The sequence below is a fragment of the Rhipicephalus sanguineus genome, chromosome 1, assembly GCF_013339695.2.
Source record: "Rhipicephalus sanguineus isolate Rsan-2018 chromosome 1, BIME_Rsan_1.4, whole genome shotgun sequence".
Taxonomy (NCBI): domain Eukaryota; kingdom Metazoa; phylum Arthropoda; class Arachnida; order Ixodida; family Ixodidae; genus Rhipicephalus; species Rhipicephalus sanguineus.
The window spans coordinates 207,856,240-207,882,028 of NC_051176.1; the positions used below are offsets into that span (position 1 = coordinate 207,856,240).

The window sequence follows — 25,789 nt, forward strand, 5'->3', positions numbered from 1 at the left end:
CACGAGTGCCAGCGAGGCCCAGGCGCGCCCGAAGAGTGGTTTGGCCCAGTAGCAGCGCGGGGAATTCTCGGTCGCCCTGTGTTTGTGTTGGGGCTGTCTACATCCGGATGCTTTTCACGAACGCAGGACGCGGCTGCCGGTAGCTGCGGAGAGGGAGGCGGCGCACTCATCTCTGCTTGTTCCTGTTCGGCGTTGCTCTTGAAATTTTTGTTTCCGCCACCCTTGTGGCACGCACTCGCCTGTTCGGCACGCGATGGGCGTTCGACTCGCTCAGGCGCCCCCGCTATGGTGGCCCACTGAGGCGTCAAGACGAGGCGTGGATGCAACCAAGCGCACGAGCATTTGCGCTCCGCAGCGTACTGCGTGGATTTCTGCGGGCAGTGTTAGCTTAGTAGTAGTGACAAAATAAGGGGTATATTGAGTGCTCGTTTTTCTTTGCTAAACACAACATTAATTAGAACTAATCTTAGATTTTTGTCTGTTCTAATTAATGCTTAGTAGTAGGGGTCATTCTTTAGTGCCCCCATATTTCTACTCTCGCTGAAAACGCGTTAAGTAGCTTCGGGAAATTTCACGAAGATGCTTGAAAGCGTGTCGACTGCGATGACATTAATTTGTGTGTTAGAGAATGAAGCGATTGAAAGGCTACGTGTGTGTTTGTTGACAAGTGTAAAATAAGCACCGCAGCTTGGTGGTTTCCACGTGACGGAACGAGTGCGCGAGCGGGCCTCGCACCCCATTTGCTTATCACTTCCTCTACAGCTGATGCCGCTTCTTTCCCATGCGGGGCGAATGCTCTGAGGCCAGTGGAAAGACTTCTCTTTCTCACTTCTCCGGGCCGGCTCTGTGCGGTCGCGTGCATCGACTGCTGCTGCAGAGAGCGCACCCGCAGGCTCAGCAACACCGGTCAGCCACAGTCCACAGGCGACTGCAGAACGCGACGGGAAGCGTTGGCATTTCTTTTTCCCAGGCCACTATTGTCCGCCCGTATCGTAGCTTGCCAAAGCCGTGCCACGGAAGTCACTGGCTGGCCTCTGGTTGTCCCATTCGTGCTCTACACTCTCTGGGTTAATAACCATTAGCATTTTGCGCACGCACGTCTATGTTTGGGTCGCTGATGGTACTTCGTCTACCGCGTGCTTACTTACGTTTGTCCCGGTCTCCTTTGTGTGCTCACTGGACCAGACCTTGAGTTTTCGTAACGGCGCATTTCATGCCCTCTGCAACGTTTACCTGCTCCTTCCTCGACATTGTCCACCGTCTAAATGAACGTTTCCTGACCAGTAGAACGAGCAGGCGTTCTTTCTTTTTGACTAAGCCATTAGGTTGCTTAGTTCAAGGTCGCGAGTTCGATTTACGGCTGCAGCAACCACGTTTTAGTGGACAGACAGCGCAAAAAAAAAGAAAAAGAAAAAGATCACAGGGTCTTTTATGCACTCGCCTAAGACGATTCGAAGGCGAAAGCCATCTGCATCTTCTTTTTCTGTTTAGCCGATATATCGATCTTCCCCCGCCCCCCTCCGAAAGCTTTCTGCGCCTAAGGTGGTTTCGCACTGCCTCCGTGATCAGAAGCATTACAAGTTTCCTGCACCTCACCTGGTTTTGCACTGCCTCCGTGATCGGCCCACCTTTGACCAAGCGACGATGTCGTGTGATGACGTCACGGTTGTCGCAAATTTTGGTGATATGACGTCATGGCGACGTGTATGACGTCATCACGTGATTTTTGCAACACTTGTGTTGACGCCGACGGTCAATTTCGCGTTTGATTGGGCATCTAAGGCTTTCTCCTTAAAAATTTACATCATCTCCCGCTAAAGGGAACCATGTGGGGATGCGAAGCAGCGCATGGGACGAAGTTCCGTTCATCACGGACACCTTGCCCGATGTTAACGCGTCCTTGCAAGTGGAGCACACCATGAATTCACTGTAGTTGCTGTTGCTGTTACTCGTCCCGAACTCTTGTTGGAGCACGCCACGCGGGTTCATCGCGCGTCTGCAGAATCTCGTTCCCCGACGCCATCACGTGATTGCTGAGAGAGTGTAAGGGGGAGAGGCCACAGCGTCTTACCCAGCCCCTTACACAGGCCTGAACGCGCTAGCGCGTGCCAGCACACATGGTTTTGTCTGCGTTACGCCAAGCTAGGACAGCATACGGCAGCCCGGGCCCCTAAAGTGCTCTGCACGTATCATCATCAAGGCGGTCGAAGAACAAGAGGAAGACTTCTCCTTGGCGCGAGCGCGCGCTCAGATGGCTATGCTAGGTGGGACGGTCGCCACTGGAACTACGGACACAGCCCAGCGCAAAAGCTGCTTCGCATCTAGAAGAAAAAAATGACGGTGCACTCACTTGATCTCAGTGCGCGTTTAAGCGACGCCAAGTCAGCCAAGTGGTCAAATGTAGTGCCGAGGCCACCACTATGGCGCTTCCCACAAATGAAATGCGTAAGCAAACTCGTGGTATCCTCGTTCTTAAACACAGTTTCCCACACATTTGCTGTGATTCCGTTGGCATTATTTTCTTTCAAATGCCAGAAACTGGGTCTAGCTATATAACACCTGCGAAACTCGTATTTGTCTTGCGCGAAAAATCTCCATCTGACGCGCGCGTTAGCCGAAGCATAGGGCGACCGGAAGTTCATGCGATCGCGTGACTACTGTCTTCAACTACAATTGCGAGCTAGCCGATAGTGAAGCAAGAGCCGCTATGTACAACGCCCCTATCGATGTAAAAATGCCGTATTCGAGAAATGACGTAAACTTCATGCATTGTTGAGATCGCTCATGCGCGAGTGCGCAGCAACTTATTGGTCTCAACCAGGCCACCGGAACGAACGTCTGCGGGAAGCAGACTCCGATATGACTATTCGCCTCCCAGCTAAAATCAACCGAAGGCATGCCACTGTGCTCCACCGGATTCGCCTGGGCGTTGCCTTCACTCGACCCTACGCGCACCTAATCGGCTGTGTGGACAGTCCGAACTGTGAACGCTGCCAAGTGCGCGAAACTCTAGCAGATTTATTTTGTGACTGTCCACTTTACGTGACACAACAGAACGCGCTAGCTTCAACGCTGGTTGTCGTCGGAGTAGAAACAGTTAGTGAAAGTTGCCTTTTGTCCGCAATGTGCGATCAGACAGTGTCAAAAACTGCTACTAGGGCTGCTCTAGCACTGAACTAGACGCTAAGCTGTGGGGAAGTCGCTGCGCTAAAGGCAAATAATTTATGTCAAAGTGAAAGATCAGTGTGTGAGAACGTCTAAAATGTCAATATTATCAATAGCAGTGCTCTACTAATCGAGAAATTAAGGTAAATATAGGACACGATGTGCGCCACGAGTAGGACTTCTTGAAAATAATCCCGATGACGTCAAGACTCCCGAGTAATCAAACTAGTCGCGACAAGACGTAATCAAATGCTGCTCGTTCATTTCTGTTTGATTCATGGAAAAAATAACCTCTTCGCGTTACCACGGGGAACGGCGCGAGTGGTTCGGAAGTTCTGTTTTCGTCGAGCTGCGCGTCTCAGTGGTAGTTTTGGTATCGCGTACTGCTGCGAGTGCTTGGCTCTCGCTATTTTCCCACTGTTGATACTCTACTGCTGCTGCTGGCCAAGTTAAGCTCCGTTACAGTGAATTATACAGTTTCGGAGTGGCCTGTGGCTGCACCTTATCAAGGTTGACGGCCGCTGTTGCGCAAGAAACCGTAGCGTCTGCAGCCGGGCAGTAAAGGCGGGCAACGTTGGGCACGGCAGCTGCTACGTCATAAGGCCCATTCAGGCGGGTGATTTGAAGTGCGCTAACGCCGTGCGTACCACTAAAACGTGATTGTCTTTCAAAATAAGCATTTCATTGGCACGAAACAAGCACTACGAGGTTTCTGGAACGCTATTTCAACAATCAACGTCGACTTAATATTTGCCTTTAGTGTCCCTCGAAGTGGCACGGAACAAAGCAGGAAGAAGTGACCCACTATGCGCCGAGTGTATCCCTTCTTCCTGTGTTGTACCGTGTCTGAAGCGCTGTTTTATATTTATCGTGGAAACGTATCAACTCGCCCTTTCTGCCTATGTTCTTCAGCTCTGGGTATAGTCGTGCCATGCTTTGCTGCGCATTTGACTGCTTCTCATGCAGCCCCAAGTAACACCGCGTGCTTTGTTTCTTGCAGGACGGACATGGGGGCGGCAGTCTTCTTCCTATTGGCATTTGTGCCGTTTGCCGCGTGTCAAAGGTGAGTGCTGTGCTTATCGACATCGTTGGTAGTCAGTTTCAGCGTCTCACTCCTGGTGTGAGCGCAGGGGAAGACTTGTTTATCCCGTGTTAAGAAAATTTAAGGGGTGGGGGTAGGGAGTTGAGATGTGCGCCGCCGCCGCCGCCGCGGCCTGTTTTTGCTCACGCCGCTGACGCCGCCGCCGAAGTCCCGAGAGAGATCACGCCGCCGCCGCCGCCGTTAGTCTCTTCTTTTAAAAAATACATCACTGCACCGGAGAAGCTATTCTTGGTGTGTCTATGTTTCTTGGTGTGTCTATATTTCAGCCGCCGCTGATAGGCCAAAGCTCAGCAAACAGCGCGCTCTCTGTTTCCGGTTTTCTTCTGCAACGTCACTTTGACGTCACGAAGCTTTCACAACTCGACAAAAATGAGAGGGACGGAATGTGCTTCAACCACGCAGAAAAAAAAAAAAAAACAGCAGATAGCGGAGGTAGTTGTTAGGTATTGATGTTAAAATGACAGTCAACGTGCGAACGCGAACACGAGAGAAGTCAAGAAAATGAAGTTATTTCTCACGTAGACCGCCACGTGCACCCGATTGATAGGTATCGCCTCTCGCCTTGGAATGCGGAGATGAGTATTTGCGCCTACCTCCTTTTCCGCCGCTGTATGATTTTTCAGTTAGCGGCGCTTGCGTTGCCTTGGGTCCGTGTTTGTCGCCCTGTCTTTTTAAAGGGCCCCGAAACAAAAAATCCGGGCAGTTTTCTCTACGTCGCGCAAAGCTTGGCACAGCGAAGCACGGGCCCGTCGCCGCTCGTACTCTCGGTCGACCGACACGTCTAGCTTTAAATTCAGATCCGCGGCTTCCTCTTCGAGAGTAAAGACACCCCCCGAAATTTTATGCTTTAACTTTTCGGGTGGCAATAAAATACTAGGGGTGTACGAATAGTGAAATTTCACCTCGAATCGAATTCGAATCGAATAGTACCGAATAGTGGCAAGAAATATCGAATAGTATATTTATACGACGTGTGTACCGCCGGCTACGGCAACACAAAGGAAAAATCAGGAACGCTACGGCGTGCCGACAATTTTATTGCACACTTGTTCGGGAGTGGCTTTTGTTTCAGCTTTTATCGGCGCGCAAGCATGTTGATGGAAGAGCCGCCATTCCAGTCAGCAGCGCCACTCCTATACCTCCTAACGACTAACTGAGGGGGGCACGGTAGCTAGTTTTTTCCCCCATGGTCGCGCAATACGGCTCATTTTACAACGGTAATGTTGTGCTTCGTCGTCATGGGCGCTCCGGGCCCAAAAATCTTCGGGCGCCCGTTCACAGCAATGTTTCTCAACGATGGCAGTTTCTCAACGAGTGGTTCGGTGCGGCAGTGGCGACTGCCCAGCGTGAACGAATTTTTACATGCAAAGCCAATGACTGGGGGTTTCGCAGGCCAAAGTCAGGACGTTTTACGGCGCTTGCGGCATTAGGCGACCGAACTACGCAAGAAGTCCGTGCCTCCATTTCGGGAACGCAGTTATGACGGGCTTGATCAGTTTTCTCATGTTTTTTCTACGTGCGGAAATGATATAATCTGTTAGGTTCTGATAGGTTCTGTTCAATACGAATTCGAAACTCTAATATTCGCACACCCCTATAAAATACTTTCGCGCATTCACAGCGACCACTAGTGGCCAAAGTTAGCCGTTATACACACAAACACCCCCCGAAAAATCCTGGGTACGGCCCTATACGCACTTTCTTCGGACGCCCCATGACTCTGGACACGATCGGGCGCAGCCAGGCTACGCAAAATAGAGCGGAGGTTGCAGGCGATGTCTCCGTCGGTGGGCGTGGCTCAAGCTTTCTGGCCCCAAGGCCAGAAAGCTTTAGAACCCCTGCCCTATAGAGAGAACCCTGCAATTTTTCCCATACATTGCGTGTCAGTCGCCTAATGCAGAGTAAATGCATTTAATACTTGTAACAGATATTGCTCATAGAGTGAACAACGATTACGATCGATTTGTGAATGATGCGCAGGGTTATTCCGTAGCAGAATAAGTGTCAAACTCTTCAACTTGAATAGATTTAAAAGATTACGAAAGAACTATAAGCTGACCGGTCAAGCAAGTTATGTTTCTACTAGGGGTGTGCGAATAGGGAAGTTTTGAAGCGAATCGAATACGAATCGAATAATGGTGGTACCGAATCGAATACGAGTACAACTCGAATACTATTCGAATAGTTTTCGAATAGTAAGGCAACCGTTTTCAAAGCAGCCCTAGAATGGTTATGTAATCATTTTCGAAAGGGCCAATATTTCCACAACATTTTATTTGAAACAAATATTCACTAGCTTTCACAAAGGAAAATTACGATTAGTTTTAAGCGACAAAAATACCTCAATTTTGTAAACTGAGGCAAGCTCGCTTACAGTAGCAACTATAGCCTAAGAAATATTTTGTAAATGCAGATTGAAATGCAGGAATGACGATAGTATTCAAGGTGGCACATTGTCAACAGCTTTTAAATAAAACTGATATATAAATATCAAACATGATTCATGAGTAAACATCATCATGAATGTCACGATGAAGATAGTGCATTGATGGCACTCTGGCTTCGGCTACACTGGAGTTCTAAGCAAAAGCGCCTTCCTCCTGTAATCAAGATAGTGTTGATAGTCCCTTGAAACCTAGGGCTGCATGCATCTTTGTAATTCAATTATTAAAACAAGAAGCGTTACCTCTCTCTGTTCAAACGTTTCGGTCCTTCATGGTTTTTTTCATCGGTGCTAATTATTCGAAAAATATTCGAATATTTTATATTTTATATGCACTATTCGATTCGAGTGCCGGATCGAATAGAACACTATTAGATTCGTTATTCGACATTTTCGAATATTCGCACACCCCTAGTTTGTACAGTTAAAAAAAAAACACACAAAGATGTGGAAAGGGGCTTGAGCCTGATGAAACGTAAAAAGAAACACCGGCGCTGACGTCGCCTTCCCGCAGTAGCTCGCTTTCACGCCATAGATTGTACCGAAGTCTGCTCGGGCTTAGGGAATTTATAATCTGTATCGGTAAATATAGGCTACGTTGTATCCTAAGAGCGTTGCTTGAAGGCTGAATTTAGCAAATTTTGGGGACTTCGCCACAGCAATTGAAATACGGCAAGTTCCCTGAAATCCGGGATGCAACGAGGCCAGCACTGAATTTTTAGCGTAAAATAAAAAGACAAAAAATTTGGTGAACAATTACATCGGTCAAAGTTAACGAAAGTACATTTTCGGAAATATGTTTTTTTTCGTTTAGGAGGCGGCGTAATGAACAAACAGTGCGGCGGCAAGGCCGAAGCTATTGTTCAGTCTGAGGAGCTGTAGTATTTGGAAGTACTCTGCTTCGTAGCCACGTAATGACAGGCCCCATTAGGCTTGTCAGTGCTCGGATACGAGCTTCCTCGCCGGGCCATCTGTGGGGACGGTGCTTGAAGGGTGTTTGCCGATCAGGGGCGTAGCCAGAAATTTTTTTCGGGGGGGGGGGGGGGGGGGGGGGGGGGGGGTTCAAGCATACTTTATGTATGTTTGTGCGTGCGGTTGTGTGTGTGCGTGCCTATATACGCAAGCAAAATCGAAAAATTTCGGGGGGGTTTGAACCCCCCCAACCCCCCCCCCCCCCCTTGGCTACGCCCCTGTTGCCGATAAACGTGTACCTGCGCCTCCTTGATGATACAGGTCGAGAACAATGAGAAGTGCAGTATATCATCGAAGTGGGGGCTGCCACATTGAGAGATATGGGGTAAAAATATTGTCATCAGCGAGTTCCTTTATATTTATTTGTGCATGACAATAACTTGAAGCATACAGGACACCATGCGTACCTGTAGAGTGCAACACCATAATATGCGACTGAAAGGGACACTAAAGAGCAAAACGATTTTTCTCGCATTAGTAAAGTAGTCTTCCACGATACCAAAAACACCATGCTTTCTGCCCGAAGACGCTTAATAAGCGAGAAAGCGCGCAAAAAGAAAATACAGATGGCGACGCCACCTTGGAATTCCCGCACCATTTGTCGTGACGTCACATATTTTTGACGGCGCCTGCTTGGGCCTACGTAAGTCCTGATCGGTTATATCGAAGTACATTGTCCTCTGAGGGGGCCAGAGACTTGACATAACGAGTTTGTGGAAATTTCGTCGAGCCAGTGGCGCCAAAATACGTTAAATGCTCTTTGAAGTCTTTTACGTCACGAATTACAAAGTGCGGCGCGAAATTTAAAAATGAAACTTTGAACTTGGTTTTGTCCTCTAATAATAAACCTATGGTGGTGAAATAAACTATACACAAGAGTTCCCCGAGCACACTTTATCAATCTAAACCAATTCATTGTTTCTCTTTAGTGTCCCTTGAAGGCACTCTTATTTGCAGGTCGTGTTTTGGGTACACCAGCATGTTTTTGTGCGTGAGAAGCATGCGTACACATGCGGCGCTTTTGCTTTTTTTTTTCAGTTGTCATAGCATCAAATTTTTTCGAGCGTCATAGGTCATGTTAAAAAATTGGGCGTGCAAACACGGACACAAGAGAGAAGTCAAGACACGACAAACGCCCGGCTAGCTCTGTTAGTCGTAGGTCAATTTCATGCATGGATGCGCGGACCTTGGTGGTGCGAGCGAAGGGATGGTTAATATACCCGCATCATTTGCTTATTGATTTTAGGTGTCGAATTGAACGAAGAAACAAAACACCCGCATATATGAGGGACTTCAGTTTCTGATTTTGTTTGTCGCGCTTAACGGACCATACTTGAGGGCGAGGGACAGCTGTTACGAACTATGCGTACTTACGGATTGGTTAGGGTTCTCTCGGGATCGATCCCTGTATGACTTCCGCTGTTGTGGAATTCGTATATATTCAGCGATAATTAAGCGACTTTCCGGGAACGGACCTGTCTATTTCGTTAAAACTGCATGACGCCCTATATATTGCAATAAACAACTGCAGCATGCAGTTCTTGATCGCACATGCCGCTATTCGATCTCTGTATATCTAGTGAACAACCAGGTGCGGTGTTCTTTTGCAGCGGCGGCGTGTACACGATTGTGGCGCCACAGACTCTAAGGCCGAACCTCAAGTACCACGTGAGTGCATCGCTGAGCCAGAGCCGGTTGCCTGTGGACATGCTGGTTACTGTGTCGGGGCGCGCTGACAACGGCAACTTCAACGTTATCAACAAGAGGGCCACGCTTCAAGACCGTGAGTCAACTTCCTTTTCACTTTGGCGTGCAGTCTCCTCGTTCCCCCTTGCTATAGTTTTTCTTTGGTGCGTTTTTATTGCTTCCGCCAATATCAAGTGGCATGTCATTTGAGTCCTCTTGCGTCGTGGTCTGAAAACCATCGTCACGAGACAGGCACCTGTATCGTGACCGCACGAATGAGAGCGGGGCGTTAAATGAGGACGTTCATTATCTGGAGCGTCACGAAGCACGGCGGTTTTGACGATAGTAATAACTTTCAGAATTGTGTGTTTATGCCTTGGGTCTTGGGTACGCACGATATCTTCGAAAAATAGCATGCGTACCCAAGTGACTTACGTATGATGCATGCGCACTGACGCCAACCCAAAGTGATTGCAGGCGCCAAGCTTTGGGTATCCTATTCTAAAGCTCTACAAATAATAATAATAATAATAATAATAATAATAATAATAATAATAATAATAATAATAATAATAATAATAACCACGTTGCGTGTACTGCCTCCGCTGCTCTCTCTCCTTTGAATGAAAACTATTATGACTGCTTAGCCTCAGCGTTTCATATACTTGTTAGATTTTTGTTACGTTCTTTCAGAATAACGGGTGAACGTACTATAAAGTGTTTTTCTTCCAACGTTTCGGTCGTGGTCCGGCTGAAACGTTGGAAGAAATGAACAGTTTAATAAGTTCGTCCGTTATCTTGAAAGGTTACAAAGCACCGGATCCGCAGAAACATTCCTTTGATAATATATCAGAAGAATCACTGTCACAATTTTGCCTTAGAATAAAGTGCTATGCGCAGTCGCTCTGGTGCTAATCCTTTTTTTCTTTTGTTCCAGGTGAGACTCAAGTCTTGAGTTTCGAGGTACGTGCCTTTTGCCCTGTAATAGGTTCTGGTTTTGACAATTTGCAACAGTTACGGACATCGTTATTAGTTATTTTCAAGTATAATTTGCGCGTTCATTAGTACTGGTAGTACGAAAATACGCAGTGCCGTAATGTGTATGCGCAGCAGGTTATGGCGACCACGCTCAGACCGCGCAGCACATGCGCAGCAAGGCGAGCATGAACGCTACATCTAAATTGCACTAGCTGCATTAAGGGATGGGTGGATGTGCGATGACGGTTGCGTCGCAGACGCTACTTATGCGCAGGACGACAGCGAAGACGGAATTAGCGTTGAGAGCAGTCTGTCGTCCCGCTGGAAACAGAAAGCAAATTTTTCGCTGTGCTTCTGTGACATTTTTATTCAATTATATGGACAGTCTCGACGGGTTTTTGCCGTTGCCGTCATGTCCTTCTGGTTTGAAGTACAAATTGATAACCCCCGCGAACTGTATGTTCTACCGCGGGTAAAAGCGCGTGAGCGGCGGCGACGAACGCGGCCGAAGCAGAGTTCAAACGAGTCGGCCAGGGTCCATGCGATTACATCACCCCGCGCTCGGGAGGCCTGCCGTCGAAGCAGACAGGAAACGCCCCGCCCGTTTTTAACGAGCCTTAAAAGACGCGACTACGCGAGGGGGGGGGGGGGGGGGGAGGTGAGTGTCGCGCGAGGAGCAACTTTGAACTTCGAATCTAAGGGCGCGGTCGCGATCGCTGGTGCGCGCGCTATCTCGGAAGCCATCCCAGCGGGGCGGGCGGCTCGTATACCCTTCACCCTTCTACGTGCTGCGCTCTCAAAGCGAAGTGACTACGCGGAGAGCATCTCTCCCTGGAGCGGCCGTATTTTCTTACACCATCGTTTTGTAGTTACGCGAGATCGGATACAAAACAGCTGCCAGCCTCACTTCGTGTAACACAATTTGTTGCTATCGCATTCATTGCTTCGCCCTTGCGGTGAAACTGTGACTTTTTTGGTAGTGGTGGTCTTTTCCATTGTCTTCATTTTCTATTTTGCGGCAGCGGTTGGTAGACGAGGGGGAACCTGAAAGCTCTCCTCCTCGCCTACGGAGCGGGGGAGAAAGGAGCATTCCTGCGTTGTCTGCGGTGCGAGTGACGCACTTTACAACCGGCATTCTGCTCCGCCCATGCCTTGCGTCGGCGCCGATTCGATGTTTTTGTTGGCGCTGAGTGTCAAGTGACACTGTGAGTAGTCGTAGAGGCGGTAGTACAAAACGCAACGAGCTTTCATTTATCGTGCAAGTGATCGCGTTCGTTCAGGAAACGGATGTCGTCGACAAGTCATGCATCTTGCAAGGGATCTCGATCGGCGAGAAAATGGATGTCGTCGCTTGTTTCGGGACATCGCGGAGCGCGCCCTCCGTGCCATCGTAGCCGAGAGAAGCTATTCTGGACTCCCCGATTAATATAAATTACTAGCGAAATTGGGAACTAATCTAACAGGCACTAATTGAGCGAAAATGAATGTTTTTTCAGTGAGTGCACTGCTGTAAAGTAAATAGTTTTTCAAGCGAAGCATGTTATGAGTTACAGATGTCGGTGGCGGCGTTGCACGGCTAAAACCCGGCGCTGAATGCGGCCCTCTAAAGTCCGCCGGTATGCGCCTTTGCACGCGCCATTCTGATCTGATGCTCTCTCGATCGTGAGCTTGTCGGCGATATCAGCCGTTTCTGATTGGCACTCTGATTATTTATCGAGGTCACTTGTCATTTCGTGTTGCCACATTTCATTGTTGCCTTGATATGAACGCATGACCTCACGTTCCGGCGCCGGAACGTGAGTCATTAGGTACGATGCAAACTGCGTAGGCGCGCCTACACGCCACGCCCGCAAACAGAGCAGTTTCGCTTCCGCCGAAGAGGGAAAGGGCACGAAAGGGTTTCGAGCGCGCTGCGCCGACTTCGTTTCCGTTCAGACAGAAAGAAACAACGAAAGAAGAAAAAGTAGTCGGCCAGGCACACTCATGCCAAGCTTTGCTTTCCCGATAGGCTAAGGGCTCCTGAATTTTAAAGTAACTGGCAGATTTTTTTTAGCTATTCGCAGTTACCAATCGCATCGTTACATTATATAGGCCCTCTGTGGTAAAACCGACTCGCAAGATTTCTGTTGAATCTATGCATAGCGGCAGCTAGAATTCACAGTGCCAAACTGGCTCTTGGCCGATTTTAACGCGATAGCGTTAGAGAGCTCGTGTCGCAGAAATTCCGCTGTCGGCGTCAGCACCGTTGGTTGTGAGCGAAAAATCATCCGTGAGCGAAAAATCGAGAAAGTAGCAAATAAAATAAACGATAAAATCTTCGGTCCCAATGAGGATCGAACCCGGGCCGTTCGCGTGGCAAGCAGGTGTCTTACCACAAAGCCACGATGTTGCTTGCAGCTGCTTCGGACAAAAACACTACATAAATGTCATGTAGTGAAAGGAGCCTCGACGCATTTTGTTCGGCAGGTGTCACGACGAAAACGAGCCCATACGGTAGGCGGATTCGCGAGGCCATCAAACTACGTCGAACAACGCCGGGATAGTGCAGCCATCGCCGCTAAATACACACACGAACTTTCAAACAGCTCTAAAAATGGACAACTATGTCCATCTAGAGGAAAACATATCAAGCAAACGCAGCAAACGCTAGATAATGTGTTGCCATCTGTGAGGCATTGTGAGAAATATGTCTCGACTTTTCATGGCATCCGAGAGGGCCGGCGCGCGGCGTATATCTTGGAGGCCATGCGACTCTTGCTTTAGATCGAAAGCCTGTAAAATTCGCGCGCGTGTGTGCGTGTGTGTGTGTAACAATACACATTAATAAGTATGCACTTAGTGGTTGAAGTGCGCACTAGGGGCCGGATTTCGCTATCGCGTTCAACTCTTAAAGGCGAAGCTTAAGGGTCCCCCATTTTTTTTTTTATTTTATGTGTGCAATTTGGCACAACAGGCAATTGGCCACCATGAGCAAAGGTGCCATAATTCATGTTTTGGCCTTGCTCTCATGCTATTTTACACCGTAGCTCTTTTGTGTTTGGGATGTGTGACTGTTTTTGATTGTGCACGCAATGGGGGAGTGGAGAACCAGTGGTTTGGTTAGGCGAACTTAACATTGGCGTCGCACCTCTCTAAGCCCGAGGTTTTGATGTCAAGCCACGTCAATAGAATGGGCATGATAACATCACAAGCATGCGCGTCGGCAGGGGGGTGCAAAGGGGGCACTTGCGCCCCTCAAGCCACGCCATCACTGCCCCAGAAGCCCCAGAAGGGCTCCCCTCCCCCACTGCAATCCAACACTGGTTTGCTCCCCTCAAGACCAAATGCTGCCGACGCCCATGATCACAAGGCTATTCAGGCTTGGCTTCCGCAGTGCGTGGTACCTGCGTTTATTCGAGAAGTGTGGCAGCTATGAAGAGGAATTCATCAGCGTGGCATCAAGTCGTGGTTAACACTTGCAAAATCTATTTTATCACATAATTAGATAAGCTGTTTTTTTCATACTACCCTACTTTTTGAACATTTTTGCGGCACCTTCCATGTGGAAAATAATCTGTTGGTGGCTATACTTTTCATAATTCATATAATGAAGTAAATTGCAGATTTTATCAACTCTATTATATTGAGGTTTAACTGCATATCTTGCCTCGCATTCCCTGGTGATAACTCTCAAAGCTGATGTCATTCACATCGCTCGTCTGAAGCGTCGCCACCTTCGCTGATCCGATTGACCTGCCTGATGGGCATCGTCTGCAGCAGGGCACTTGCTCTGTTATGTTGGACAACACGTGAAAGAGAATGGCTCTTTAGCTAAGCCTTCCACAGCCATTGTTTATCCTCTCATCAGAGTAAGCACTCATCATAACAATATCTCAACTTGCAGATTGGTGACTGGGGCCCTGGAAAGTACAAAATTACAGCCGAAGGCTCGGGTGGTCTGAACTTCCGAAATGAAACTGACCTCATCTATGAGCACAAGAGCTACTCGGTTTTCATGCAGACAGACAAAGCTGTCTACAAACCAGGACAGAAAGGTAAACGCATCTTTTCAGTGAAATTTCCTGTTCTTGCTTTATTCGAATTTGGAAGATTTTTCTCACAGGCTTGTCATAAAGCAAATTTCTTCTTTACTGCATCAGTGCCAGTGACACACTTTGTTTGCATCTGGATGCTCACATGAGATTCTGCCATTAATGAATTCGCAAGCATCACAAGTCTCATGCATATGTATGGTCTTATTGGCAATACTGGTGAGGCACACGTCTACACCTTCCAGGATTGCGCATATATATATATATTTTTTTTGTGTAGTATGCATATAGTATTATATAAATGCTTATGTTTCTACTGCAAATCAGGAGCTCGTAGCACATGTTTATTGACTGTTTTCTTATTGCATGCCATGGGGGCCTAGTGGGTAAGGTACTTGGGTGCTGACATGAAAGAAACTGTTTCAATCCTGGCCGTGGCTGTTGCATGTTGATGGAGGTGAAATTTTAAGGACATCCAGATGGGCAAAATTATCCGAAGCCCTCCGCAATGGCACCTCTCATAGCCCGAGCTGCTTTGGGGCATTTTAAACCCCCATAAACCAACCAACCAATCTTCTCACTTTGCAAAAGTCTGCACATAAGAGGGGGGAAACAGTTGCCCACACAGCACCCCTTCCAATGTTTTATCCTCCCTTACCTTATTCTGTTTCTTGTTTGTTCCTATCTTTTATCACTCAAGTACATTTCCCGCAGAGTAACGTGTAGGTGAATATACACTGGCTAGCCACTCTGCTTTTCAATAATTTCTCTGCTGTGTCCCCATGTGCTCGGCAATGGTAACCTTGAAATCCTTATCCTAAGAAAAGGTATAAGCACAGGTATATTCAGAAAGGGGTTCCTCCAAAAATGTGAAGGGTTTTCGTGTGACAAGCATGCCATTGGCAATCCAATCGGCACTCGGGGAATACCCCAGCTGCTTTAAGCGTTGATTGGGGGTGTCGTATCCCAGTTGTCGCCGGTGCTCCTATCACTGGTGGTAAGTGTAGTGAAGGTGGAAAGATCAATTTTGCCTAAAAGGCAAAGCACTGATAGTGATAGTAATTCATCCAACAACTATAAAAAGGTTCGTAGTTTTAGTGGACACATGCATTGCAGTAAGTGTTTGTGTACTAATTAAATTTACAAGCATGCTGTCCATGCACAGGCAAACACGAACACACTCGCTCCTGTGTTCGCTGTCCGATGCGATACATGCTGCCACCTACCAGAAGCATGGCGAAGGGCAGAGACTGAGCGAGCTCATTCATAGCATTCTGAGAAAAGCAACAGTATGGTTAAGCTTAACTTGTCCTTGACTGTTTATACTAGAAATATGTGGACAAGACCAGCTAGTTCTCAGGAGTTATTAACCCATATATGCCCAAACTCAGAAAAAATGACAAAATAAATATTTTTTTTCACAAAAAGTGTACTTTTACCCTCAAAAGAAAGCACAAGTTTTTTATTTACTGCCAGGTAAACACAACACTGTTTTTCAAGCCGTTTTATACATATATAAGGCACTGGGCATTATATGTATAAGACGGCCATGTGCGGATGTGGTAAGCCTTGAAACATTTCACGTGGACACCGACATTGCACTTCTTCCTCTCCATGTCATCTTTCATACAAAGCACGCGTTTGCCCGAAGAATGTGGTTGGCACGTGGCAGCATAAAAAGCAAGCAATGTTTAGGCTTGCACACGTTGAGAATGAGACCAGCTTGATGTGCTGTAGGTGGCGCTAGTCATTAGCTAAAGAAATAGTGACGTTAGAGTGCATCAAAGAAGCACCCTATTTGTAAGACACTGGGCATATATGGGTTAAATGGTCTGCAGCTTCATAACACCATTAGCCGTGTAGTTTGCCGAGTTTCTACTTTCTCTTGTGATTGTGGCACATGTCTTATAGCACCGTGGTAGTAGTAGTAGTAGTGTCCTCTACTGCATGGCTCATACCCACTCAGGGGGATTGGCCAAGAAGTTGTCTTACAAATTTTTTTTTTTTAATATTTTGAGTATTGAATGCTGATGCCAATAAAAAGAATAAATAAATAAATAACAGCAATGAATACACAAAAAAACACGTACGCATCAATGAAAGAGTGCAATAATAGTTTTTTAAACATACAGATCAGACACTTTAATCATTGTTCCGAATAGGAATTAGAATAAAAATAATAAGAAGAAGAAGCACAATAATAATGAAAATAATATCAAAACTTTTTTTTTTTGTTATAATAATACTTATACAAGAAGAAATTTAAAGCACCGTGGTAAGTCGTACTTCTTCCTCTTTTCAGTCTTGTTTCGTGTGATTGTAGTGGATCCGTATCTCTTGCCTACTGTGACTGGTGCCATGGATGTATTCATTGCTGTGAGTAAATTTGTCCTATCATATATTCAGCGCCTGTCAAGCTCCATATGCTATCAAACATTCTGCACAGTTTGTATTTCCTTTTGTGCAGTATAATAAACTGAGAATGATTGCATTAATGTGAACTATTGGTATGCACTCTTGGAGCTTTCTTAGTCCCGGAGTGTTTTTGTGTACAAATTTACCTGTGAGGAAAAATAGTGCTAATTCTTGCTGTTATTTAAGTCAGGTAGTATTTTTGATAAAGTGGCTTTATTTGCTGCAGCAGTTACAAGTCAGCTGAATAGTGCATGCAGGATACCACAGGCTGTTTTATGAAACCTCCATTCCTCAATCATTGTTACATGGAACTGTGAAAGCAGCGACATAAGCATAGGGCCAGAAACGTCAAAATTATGACCCAAGGTGCCTATGTTGAGCTTTTTTATGAATTGTGCAATTCTATTGAATAGGAGTTCCATGTTGTATTATTCACTGCTACGGAGTGCAGCATGGTATTTTTAGTTTGGAAGAGGCATGTGGAATGAGGGATATGTTGAAATAGGAAAGTAGGGCAAGGCATTGAGTACAGTGTGTATTGTTCGTGGGACAAATATTAGCACAGTGCAGAGAATGATCCTTCACTTACTCGCGCAAAACACACAGAGACAAGAAGAGACTTACGAGAACAGGGTTGATCTAACAAGTGATTTATATAAAAAAAAAATCAGTTTGATCGCGCCTGTCCTCGTAAGTCTCTTCTTGTCCCTATGTGTTTTGCGCGAGTAAATGAAGGATGAATTTGTTCCAACTAGGCCGAATTGCAGTTTTGCTGCAGAGAATGAGACATGGTTCTAGTATTATGCATAATTTACTAACATGATATACAGTTACACTTCTACGATGAAATGGCCCGCATAACGAAGATTTCCTTACATTCTGGCTATATTGAAAACTTTGCTGTTTGCGACTTTTAAAGTGTGACCTTTATAACAGCGTTGTTTGAAGGTCCCGAGCACTTTTTTCTGAAGGTGTATGACTGTACCCAGTTTGATATTTGCTATGATGTAGGTAGTATAGAGAGTTGTTTTGGTATTGTCAGTATGGGACAGAATGTGCCTGCTTCTATCCTTCTTGCCATTATCACCATGTCGGGCCTCCATAATTCTTGCTGTGAACTTAAGTCTAACAAAAGCATAAATTGTAAATGATTTGCTCTCACTATCCCTAGAACATAGTGGTGGCATATAAATTTATGCATATTTTTCAGGATGCTAAGGGCAACAGGATTCATCAGTGGGATCGGGTGTTTACTCAGCGAGGTACGTAAACTGATGTCTGTGTTAAGTGCATGACTGCTAAAGAGTCTGCCAAACATCTATTTGGCAGTATTTGAATTCTGTTACTACTGGTTGGAATATGTACTGCCAACTTCTCTATACAGGCATTTATTCATCTGAGCTCCAACTTTCTGATCAACCTGTTCTTGGAGACTGGACTATTAATGTGGATGTACTGGTAAGAATAACTGGCACTGAATCATTTGAGGGATGTGTGTGTGCTTGTGTTTGTGTTTGTACATATGCAATAGCGAGTTATGTACTATCGACGTCAAATGAAACCCGAACAGTGGCAAGTGTTCGCGGTGGTATAGTGCGCACCATCCAGTTATTGTCATGGGCAGGCGCACACATATGCGCAGTGCTGCTGAACCGGATGCGCGCGCCTGCCCATGGTGATAACTGGATGGCGCACACTATACCGCTGCGAACACTTGCCGCTGCTCGGGTTTCATTTGACGCCGATTGTACATGCTAAACATGTATGTTACATGTGGTCATTAGTAAGCTGGCTCAAGAGGCGGGGCAATAGCAAAGTTTTTTTTTCATTGTTACTATTTGTGTATTTTCTTTCCTCATCATGACTGGTGTTGCTGGTGCTAAATTCATTTTATAGACCATTGAAGTTAGCCATTGAAAGTTTGCTGGAAGATGTGGCATGGCCTTCTTTTTTACTGACAGAAAAAAGTAAATTATCGGAAACATTTAAATCATGAATGCATCAAGTTTTAATTATAAATGAATTTGCTTGTTACAAAATGCAAAACTTTGCTGTGTACACTTAGCGTTTATTGGCAACATAGCTTTGGTTGCGCTGACTGTCAAACCTCATCACCTATAACTTCGCAGATTAAAGTGGTTTCAGTGGCATAGATGATAAGGCTATGATGCTTGTAGAGTATGGAAATGTGTACACAATAACTTGGAGAGCTAAGGGAAATTAATAAGGCCTGTTTTAAGACTGTGTAATTTAGATGAGACATTGAATGATTTATGCATAGAGCTTTTGAGAGCTTGAGGCATTCTAATGGAGGCCTTACTTCTTGGGAACTAGAAGTGAACTAAGACTCGTATGTGAATGAAGGCAGCGGGATCAAATCCCGGCCGCCGCGGCCGCATTTTCGACGGAGGCGAAATGCTAGAGGCCCACGTGCTTAGGTTTAGGTGCACGTTAAAGAACCCCAGGTGGTAGAAATTCCCAGAGCCCTCCACTACGGCGTCTCTCATAATCATATCCTGGTTTTGGGACGTTAAACCCCAACAATTATTATTGTTAATGAAAATTCGAAATTTAGAGGACTGCCTTTTTTGTAGGTTGCATATTAATGTGACAGCTTTGTAATTCATTTCTAGGCAGACTGCTCTTCTGAAAGAGAACTGTTTCTGAAAGAGAACTAAAAAAAAAGTTTTTTATACCCATCTGCACAATCCCTTTTTTTTTAGTTTATTTTCTTGTTTGAATTTACATTTTAGGTTACTGTTTGAGTGAACATGACTTCAAGTTTCATTTGAACATGGTTACACAAAGGTGATCTGAGTAGTTTGTGTGTCAGCAACATTGATGGGGTTTTGCACACCGCGGACTGAATTTGATAAGCTTTATGGAATCTGTGTATAGCTGATTTCTGTGCTTGAAATCTCTAATAGGGTCAGAAATTCAAGAAGAGTTTCACAGTTGCTGAATATGGTAAGTTAGCTCCTTAGTTTCTGTTTTTGTCGGGTTTAACACATGCTATTATAGGAATATTTTTACTGAAACTATTCTTGCATTTGTTTTTTCTTTTGCATGTTTTGCCCATGTATAGTGCTGCCAACTTTTGAGGTTAAAGTGGGCCTTCCTGCATATGTCACTTACAATAAGTCTGAAGTTGTTGCAACAGTCACAGCTACGTGAGTCATTACCCTCTGTTTATTTTGCACACAGTAATTCACTGATTGGCAACATGCCCCTGTTCATTTCAGTAATGGGATCAGATGGCAGATTTCATGTGTATTATTTGAATTTCATGTCTTCAGGTACACATATGGCAAACCAGTGAAAGGTACTGTTACACTGACAGTCACCCCTCGCACCCGATACCATCAACTGCATCCAAGGCCTTATGAGCAGTACCAAACAAAGACATCAGTGAGTAGCGTTGAACTTTGCTTAATTACATGTGGAAAATTATTTCTGCAGAAGCATCCAACGCAGAGGAGGGTTTGTGAAAAGGGAAAATTGTTACACATATTCGGAACACGAGGCTACAAGCACACGGATTCCTTGGAAAGATAGCTACCCAGTTGATAAAATCCTGCTTCAGGATGAAGTTTTTATCAACTAGGAAACTTTTCTTTGAGAAATCCATATGGATTTCTTGTAGCTGTGTGGTACTTTAAACAAGTGGATGGCAGTTTTTCCTTTTAATGGAAGCGTACTTGCCTACTATCATGGTAAATTGTCAGATGCATAATAACGCAATGCCTTTTTCTCCTGTTCTCTAGATTGACGGCAGTGTGGACATACCTGTTGCAATTGTGCGGGACCTTTCCCTAAAGACAGACTTCTTTCTGCGGGAGATTGAGTTCTTTGCCTTGGTGACAGAAGAACTGACTGGACGCAAGTACAATGCAACCAGCTACATCATTGTCTATGACAAAGAGATAAAAGTCGAGCTTGTGAAAACTTCTGAAACCTTCAAACCAGGCCTCAAGTACACCTGCTTTGTAAGTGACTGCAGCTTTCTCTGTCTTTATGCAGTGGAAAGTCGTTGCCATGCCCAGGTTACTATCAAGGCACCCTATCTCACACCATGCTGTGTCTTATCATGATAGCTCACAGTGTTAAAAGATGTGTGTGAAATGTGTGAGGTTGCCTTTGAATGTTGAAGTCAGTTTTAAATCTTTGTACTAGTACTCTGCTATTGTTAGTACCTTTAGGATGAGTTGAACTTCTTGCAAGATGTGTTGAAAATAAGACTGGGTTTGAGTTAGTCCAAGGAGAGGAACCATGGCAGTGAGCTAAAGCAAATACACCTACAACTAGTGTCAAGTTGACCTTACTTCATGTCCTATAATCACAAAAAAAAAAAACTCACTGGAAGCTCCAGACAAAATTTAATTTTCAGTGATAGGCCTGATGTTACTTTTGTCTCCATATTTCTTCGATAGAATTTTCTTCATAGCACCCTCTTTTACAGTTACACTCTAGTTATTAATACCATTGTCTTGTTTCTTGTTTGGTAGCATAATGTATTTGAAAGTAACAACCAAAGGAAGCTGGGACTTTTGTGACAGGATAGTTTAGCCAAGTTGATGCTTGTGAGATTAGAACCTTGCTGTAGTAATGTTCTTTGTTTGTTCAGTTGTCATATGAAGTGAAGAGAAACAAAATGTTTCCTACCTTGCCCACTGAAACGAAAGGCCACAGTTTGCAAAACCTCTTTGACTTGCTGCTGAAATACAGTACTATAGGGCAATATAAATTGTATGCTTCTAAGTGTAATGGACATTTCAAGAGAATCTGCGAAACATAGACCACGATGCAGCATTAAGATTAGTATATTCCTAAGTAATTACATTCCTACTAATTTTGTCCTTTAACGAGTTTTTGCTCACTGTAGAAGTGTCATGATTGGTCTAAGTAGTGCATGTTTTGAGTTTCTGCCTCTGAAAGAACCTTCACATTCTGATATGGCTTTGTTAGCAGCACCCATTGTGATTGTATTGTCACGTTGTTGTGACGGTGAAGAAAGCAGTCTCAGCCGGTAATGATCAAACTCTTTATTCAGGCGAACTTGTGCCCAGAAAAAGAATGATACTCAAAGTGCAATAATATTGGTGTGCACAGTTGTCAGACGTCGAATAATCTGACCATCGGTGGAATGCGTCGTCTTTTATACATCAGTCATCTGTTGTTCTAAATCATTGAACCTTCCAGCGTTATCGCTGGTGCTTGCGTGAGCTCTCGAATAAGACTAGAATGATTACAAACAATCGCGAAGATTCCCAAACATTGCGGCGTGGTCTGCGCCGAGCATTGCTAACAGTTTTTTGTGGGTGAAACCCGAATACAACAAAATAAAGCAATAAACGTGTGTGGCAATATGTTGCAGAGGATGTGTTATGAAACAGTACATGTATGATGCGAATGTAGTGAATGTTTCATATTTTTTTTTGGTGGTTACAATTTCTGCTGCCTTGTCTGTAGTGGCCTTTTTCTTCCTGTTGAAAACGTGCAATGCGAGTCCTTACTCTTTATACCTACAGCTCAAGGTCGCCTACCAGGATGACACCCCTGTGAATGATGCAGTGAACCAACTGACACTGCACTATGGCTTCAATTTCAATGAAGAGCTCTGGCAGAGCAGCCAGCATTGGGTGCCACAAAACGGTGTCATACGGTTGGAGTTCTTCCCACCCAATGAGAACAGCACTGTGATTTTGGGTCTGCGGGCAGAGTTCAGGGGTCAAACCTACTACCTAGAAGGCATCTATCCAGCCAAATCTCCTAGTCGCAGCTTCCTTCAGGCTGTGATGATCACAGAGGAGCCTAAAGTGGGTGACATTGTTGAGTTTGAAGTCAACGCCACTGACACCCTTGACCATATTGTCTATGAGGTGAGACCTGTGTTGCTCTGTGAATACTATTATCTCAACTTTGCTTCAACCTTCTCCCCTCCCTCTGTGAAAGCAAAAAGCAGCAGATATGATGTTCAGCTATTGCATTCTCGTGCTTTTTCATGTTCAAATATCTTATTGGTAAATGTCACTGTTTTCTCTCACATGAAGTCGTGTACCATAGCGGAAAATAAGCACAACAATATGGATCAGCTAATGGTTTCACTGTGGCTCTTTACCACTTATTTGCAATACATAATGAAGGTCACAACTTAGCAATTCCACATAGTATAGAGAGAATTCAACAACAAATGATAGTTTCTTTATGTTCTCCAATTTTTTCTTGCTTGTGTTTTTGTCATGAGTGTTAGAAACTGATCGAGGTTCTTTATATCATTGATGCATATCTTTTGCACAATTTTTTTTGTGCAGAAATTTGGTGTTAGTATTTTATTTTTATTTTATATCATTTCATTTATTGTACCCTCACGGCCGAAGCACTACAGAGGGTAGTGGTATCAAACATTAATACAATATAGGTAAACATACAAATACAAGGAACAACAAAAAAAACATCAGGTGAACTAATTAGTTACTGTTAAAGTGGTCTGAAAATGTTGATAATGTCTGCAATGAAAGCAGGGAGGTGTTTCCAGTCTTTACAAGTCGTAGGTAAAAATGAGTTATGGAATGTCCTACAAAAAAGAACAGCAACCTTATCTCGGTGATCAGTGTGTGACGATACATACTGAAGAAGATAAAGGCATTGTGTAATTAATCATTATGAAATACGCTGTTAAAAAGACAATAGGATTCTTTATTTTTTAGCTTGTATGGCTTTTTTAATGATCCAGCTTCTTCTCTTTGTACTGCAGGTAATGGGGCGAGGAGACATAGTGTATGCACAAACTCTTCCCGTATCTGGTGTACGAAGCTACCGATTCAGCTTTTCTGCCACATTCCGCATGGCTCCAAAGGCACGAGTGCTTGTCTACTATGTCAGGAAGGACGGTGAAGTTGTGGCTGATGCTGTTAATTATGATGTTGGAGGAATTCTCCGGACACCTGTAAGTCTACTTTTTCGTTGCATGATACAGTAGACTACGCCATAACTTGTACACAATAAGTTTTATCTGTTTTTCCCAGGACCTGAAATGGGCCAAGTTGCCCATCTGTTTAAATTTACGAATTGACAAAGAGAGCACCAAAATGTTCCCTGTATAAATTTAGCTTAATTTAGTGAAAGATTCTGCTGCACCAATCCATACATTTTACAGAATTTGCATAGAAACAGTTACTGCTTTTCTCGTTAAGCAGAAGTGTGGGGTGCTCAGATGTTGCCATAAGGATGCACACCAAACTGCTTACAAAACAGTATGGGTCTCATCACCCAGTTCTTCACAGTATTACAAAAGTGCCATGATAAGTATGTTTTCATCAAAGGAGTGCACTTTTCAGGACTGAACATTTATCTCAGTTATTTGTCAGATAGCTGGCTGGCAAGATTCTCTTACAGCGTAGCCAGCAAGTTTGTTTTGAAACTGCATATTACAATCAAAATGCCTCTTTTCTATTTAGTCATCATTTATATGACGACTTGAACTAAACAAAAATAAATTTCTTGCCATGCACTGAAAGTGTGCTCTACACCCGCATGCTGCTCAAACCACTTAGAAGTCTAGCACAAGGTGTTCACACCATGGTGTGCATTATTTCTTCAGTCATGACTACTCTACAAATATGTACCTTGCCACTTTATTTTGGTCCCACGCTAGTAGCGCTGTTGGCTTTGCTTTTTTTCTTTACCATGAATTTATGAGAACTCTATTCTTGCTTGCTTCACTGCTGTCATTCTTGGGATTTGTCCAAATTGACTAATGCATGGTAAAATGCCCCTAAATAACTTAGGTAATGTTATTTTACTAGGACAAAATGGCTACTTCAGTATGCCCAATTTTTCAGCTTACGGTCAGATCAGCACTTTTTTGTGGCAAATGTTTTTATAATTGGACTGTCACTTAGTTCATGAGGCATGAGTGTGGTGTTCTGGCTCATAAGCCAAGTATAACTAGAGTTAATTTTTTTTCACACTCAAGTGTGATAGAAATGCATATTGCTGTAGATACATCACTCACTACCTTTGTGGCTACTTATTGCAGGTACATGTACAGACAAGCATAGCTGAAACAAAGCCTGGTGGACAGTTGAATGTATTGGTATCAACAAAACCTAATGCCTTCATTGGTGTCCTTGGCGTTGACCAGAGTGTATTGCTTCTTAAGAAGGGCAATGACTTGAGCCAGGAACAGGTGAGCCACTTCATTCGCATGCAAGGGAAATCTGTATTCATTCTTGGGAGGCAGGGAAGAATTTGCAACATGCAACAAAGAAAACCAACGGGGCGGACTTTTCGATATCACAGGTCATCGAAGAGCTGGAGTCATTTGACAGTGGGAAGAAGGCAAAGTACTGGCCTCCGTGGTACAGGCGGCGCAGGCGTTCTCTTTGGTGGCCAGGATCAACGACTACACATGATCTTTTTAAGGTAATGTGAAAGTTACGATGTTTAAATTTCAGGCACCTATTTTTTCCAAGCATGCAGGTTTACTGAGAAAGAAATCGGTGCTTTAACTTGGCAATGCCAACACTGGTACTATTTGTTTAAATATAAATATTTGTGTAATATGTGGAACTTACAAATAATGGACCCAAAGTTAGTGAACACTATTATTCCTGCTTCATTGCTATTTGCTGTTGTCTAATCCAGCTGGTTTCCAAGGGAAACTGTCTGGACCTTTGTTTCTGTTATAAATTTTCATGTAGACACTAAGAATAACAATGCTTATAACTTCAGGTACATGGCAACTGAGTTTCTCAAGAAAACATTAAAAAAGTTTCATGCAAATAATTTGTCTTGTGTCGCTAATGGAATTTCTTGTAATCTGTGCAGGATGCAGGCATGGCTGTCCTTACAAATGGCCTTGTGTACGAGTTTGATGATGCCAGTGAGTCGGATGGCTGCTTTTAGCTTGCCTTCAATGTTGAGAAACCCATTTATTTCGTTTTAATAGGCTGTTAAGAGCATTATCATTTTTGGCTTGATTGCATTAGTTGGGTG

At 44.6% G+C, this 25,789-nt stretch overlaps 1 protein-coding gene across 3 annotated transcripts in view; it reads left to right on the forward strand.

Moving 5' to 3' along the window:
* LOC119406450 (CD109 antigen) overlaps positions 1 to 25,789 on the forward strand; it is a 132,126-nt gene that overhangs the window by 56,518 nt on the left and 49,819 nt on the right. For all 3 annotated transcript variants that reach the window (XM_037673214.2, XM_037673200.2, XM_037673206.2), the window contains 16 exons: positions 4,166 to 4,228; positions 9,293 to 9,465; positions 10,306 to 10,331; positions 14,230 to 14,380; positions 16,680 to 16,753; positions 18,003 to 18,054; positions 18,177 to 18,250; positions 19,720 to 19,759; positions 19,878 to 19,962; positions 20,089 to 20,200; positions 20,557 to 20,778; positions 22,321 to 22,671; positions 23,547 to 23,738; positions 24,831 to 24,980; positions 25,094 to 25,216; positions 25,622 to 25,676. In XM_037673214.2, the coding sequence (XP_037529142.1) occupies positions 4,166 to 4,228; positions 9,293 to 9,465; positions 10,306 to 10,331; positions 14,230 to 14,380; positions 16,680 to 16,753; positions 18,003 to 18,054; positions 18,177 to 18,250; positions 19,720 to 19,759; positions 19,878 to 19,962; positions 20,089 to 20,200; positions 20,557 to 20,778; positions 22,321 to 22,671; positions 23,547 to 23,738; positions 24,831 to 24,980; positions 25,094 to 25,216; positions 25,622 to 25,676 (1,943 nt within the window). The remainder of the gene's footprint in view (positions 1 to 4,165; positions 4,229 to 9,292; positions 9,466 to 10,305; positions 10,332 to 14,229; positions 14,381 to 16,679; positions 16,754 to 18,002; positions 18,055 to 18,176; positions 18,251 to 19,719; positions 19,760 to 19,877; positions 19,963 to 20,088; positions 20,201 to 20,556; positions 20,779 to 22,320; positions 22,672 to 23,546; positions 23,739 to 24,830; positions 24,981 to 25,093; positions 25,217 to 25,621; positions 25,677 to 25,789) is intronic.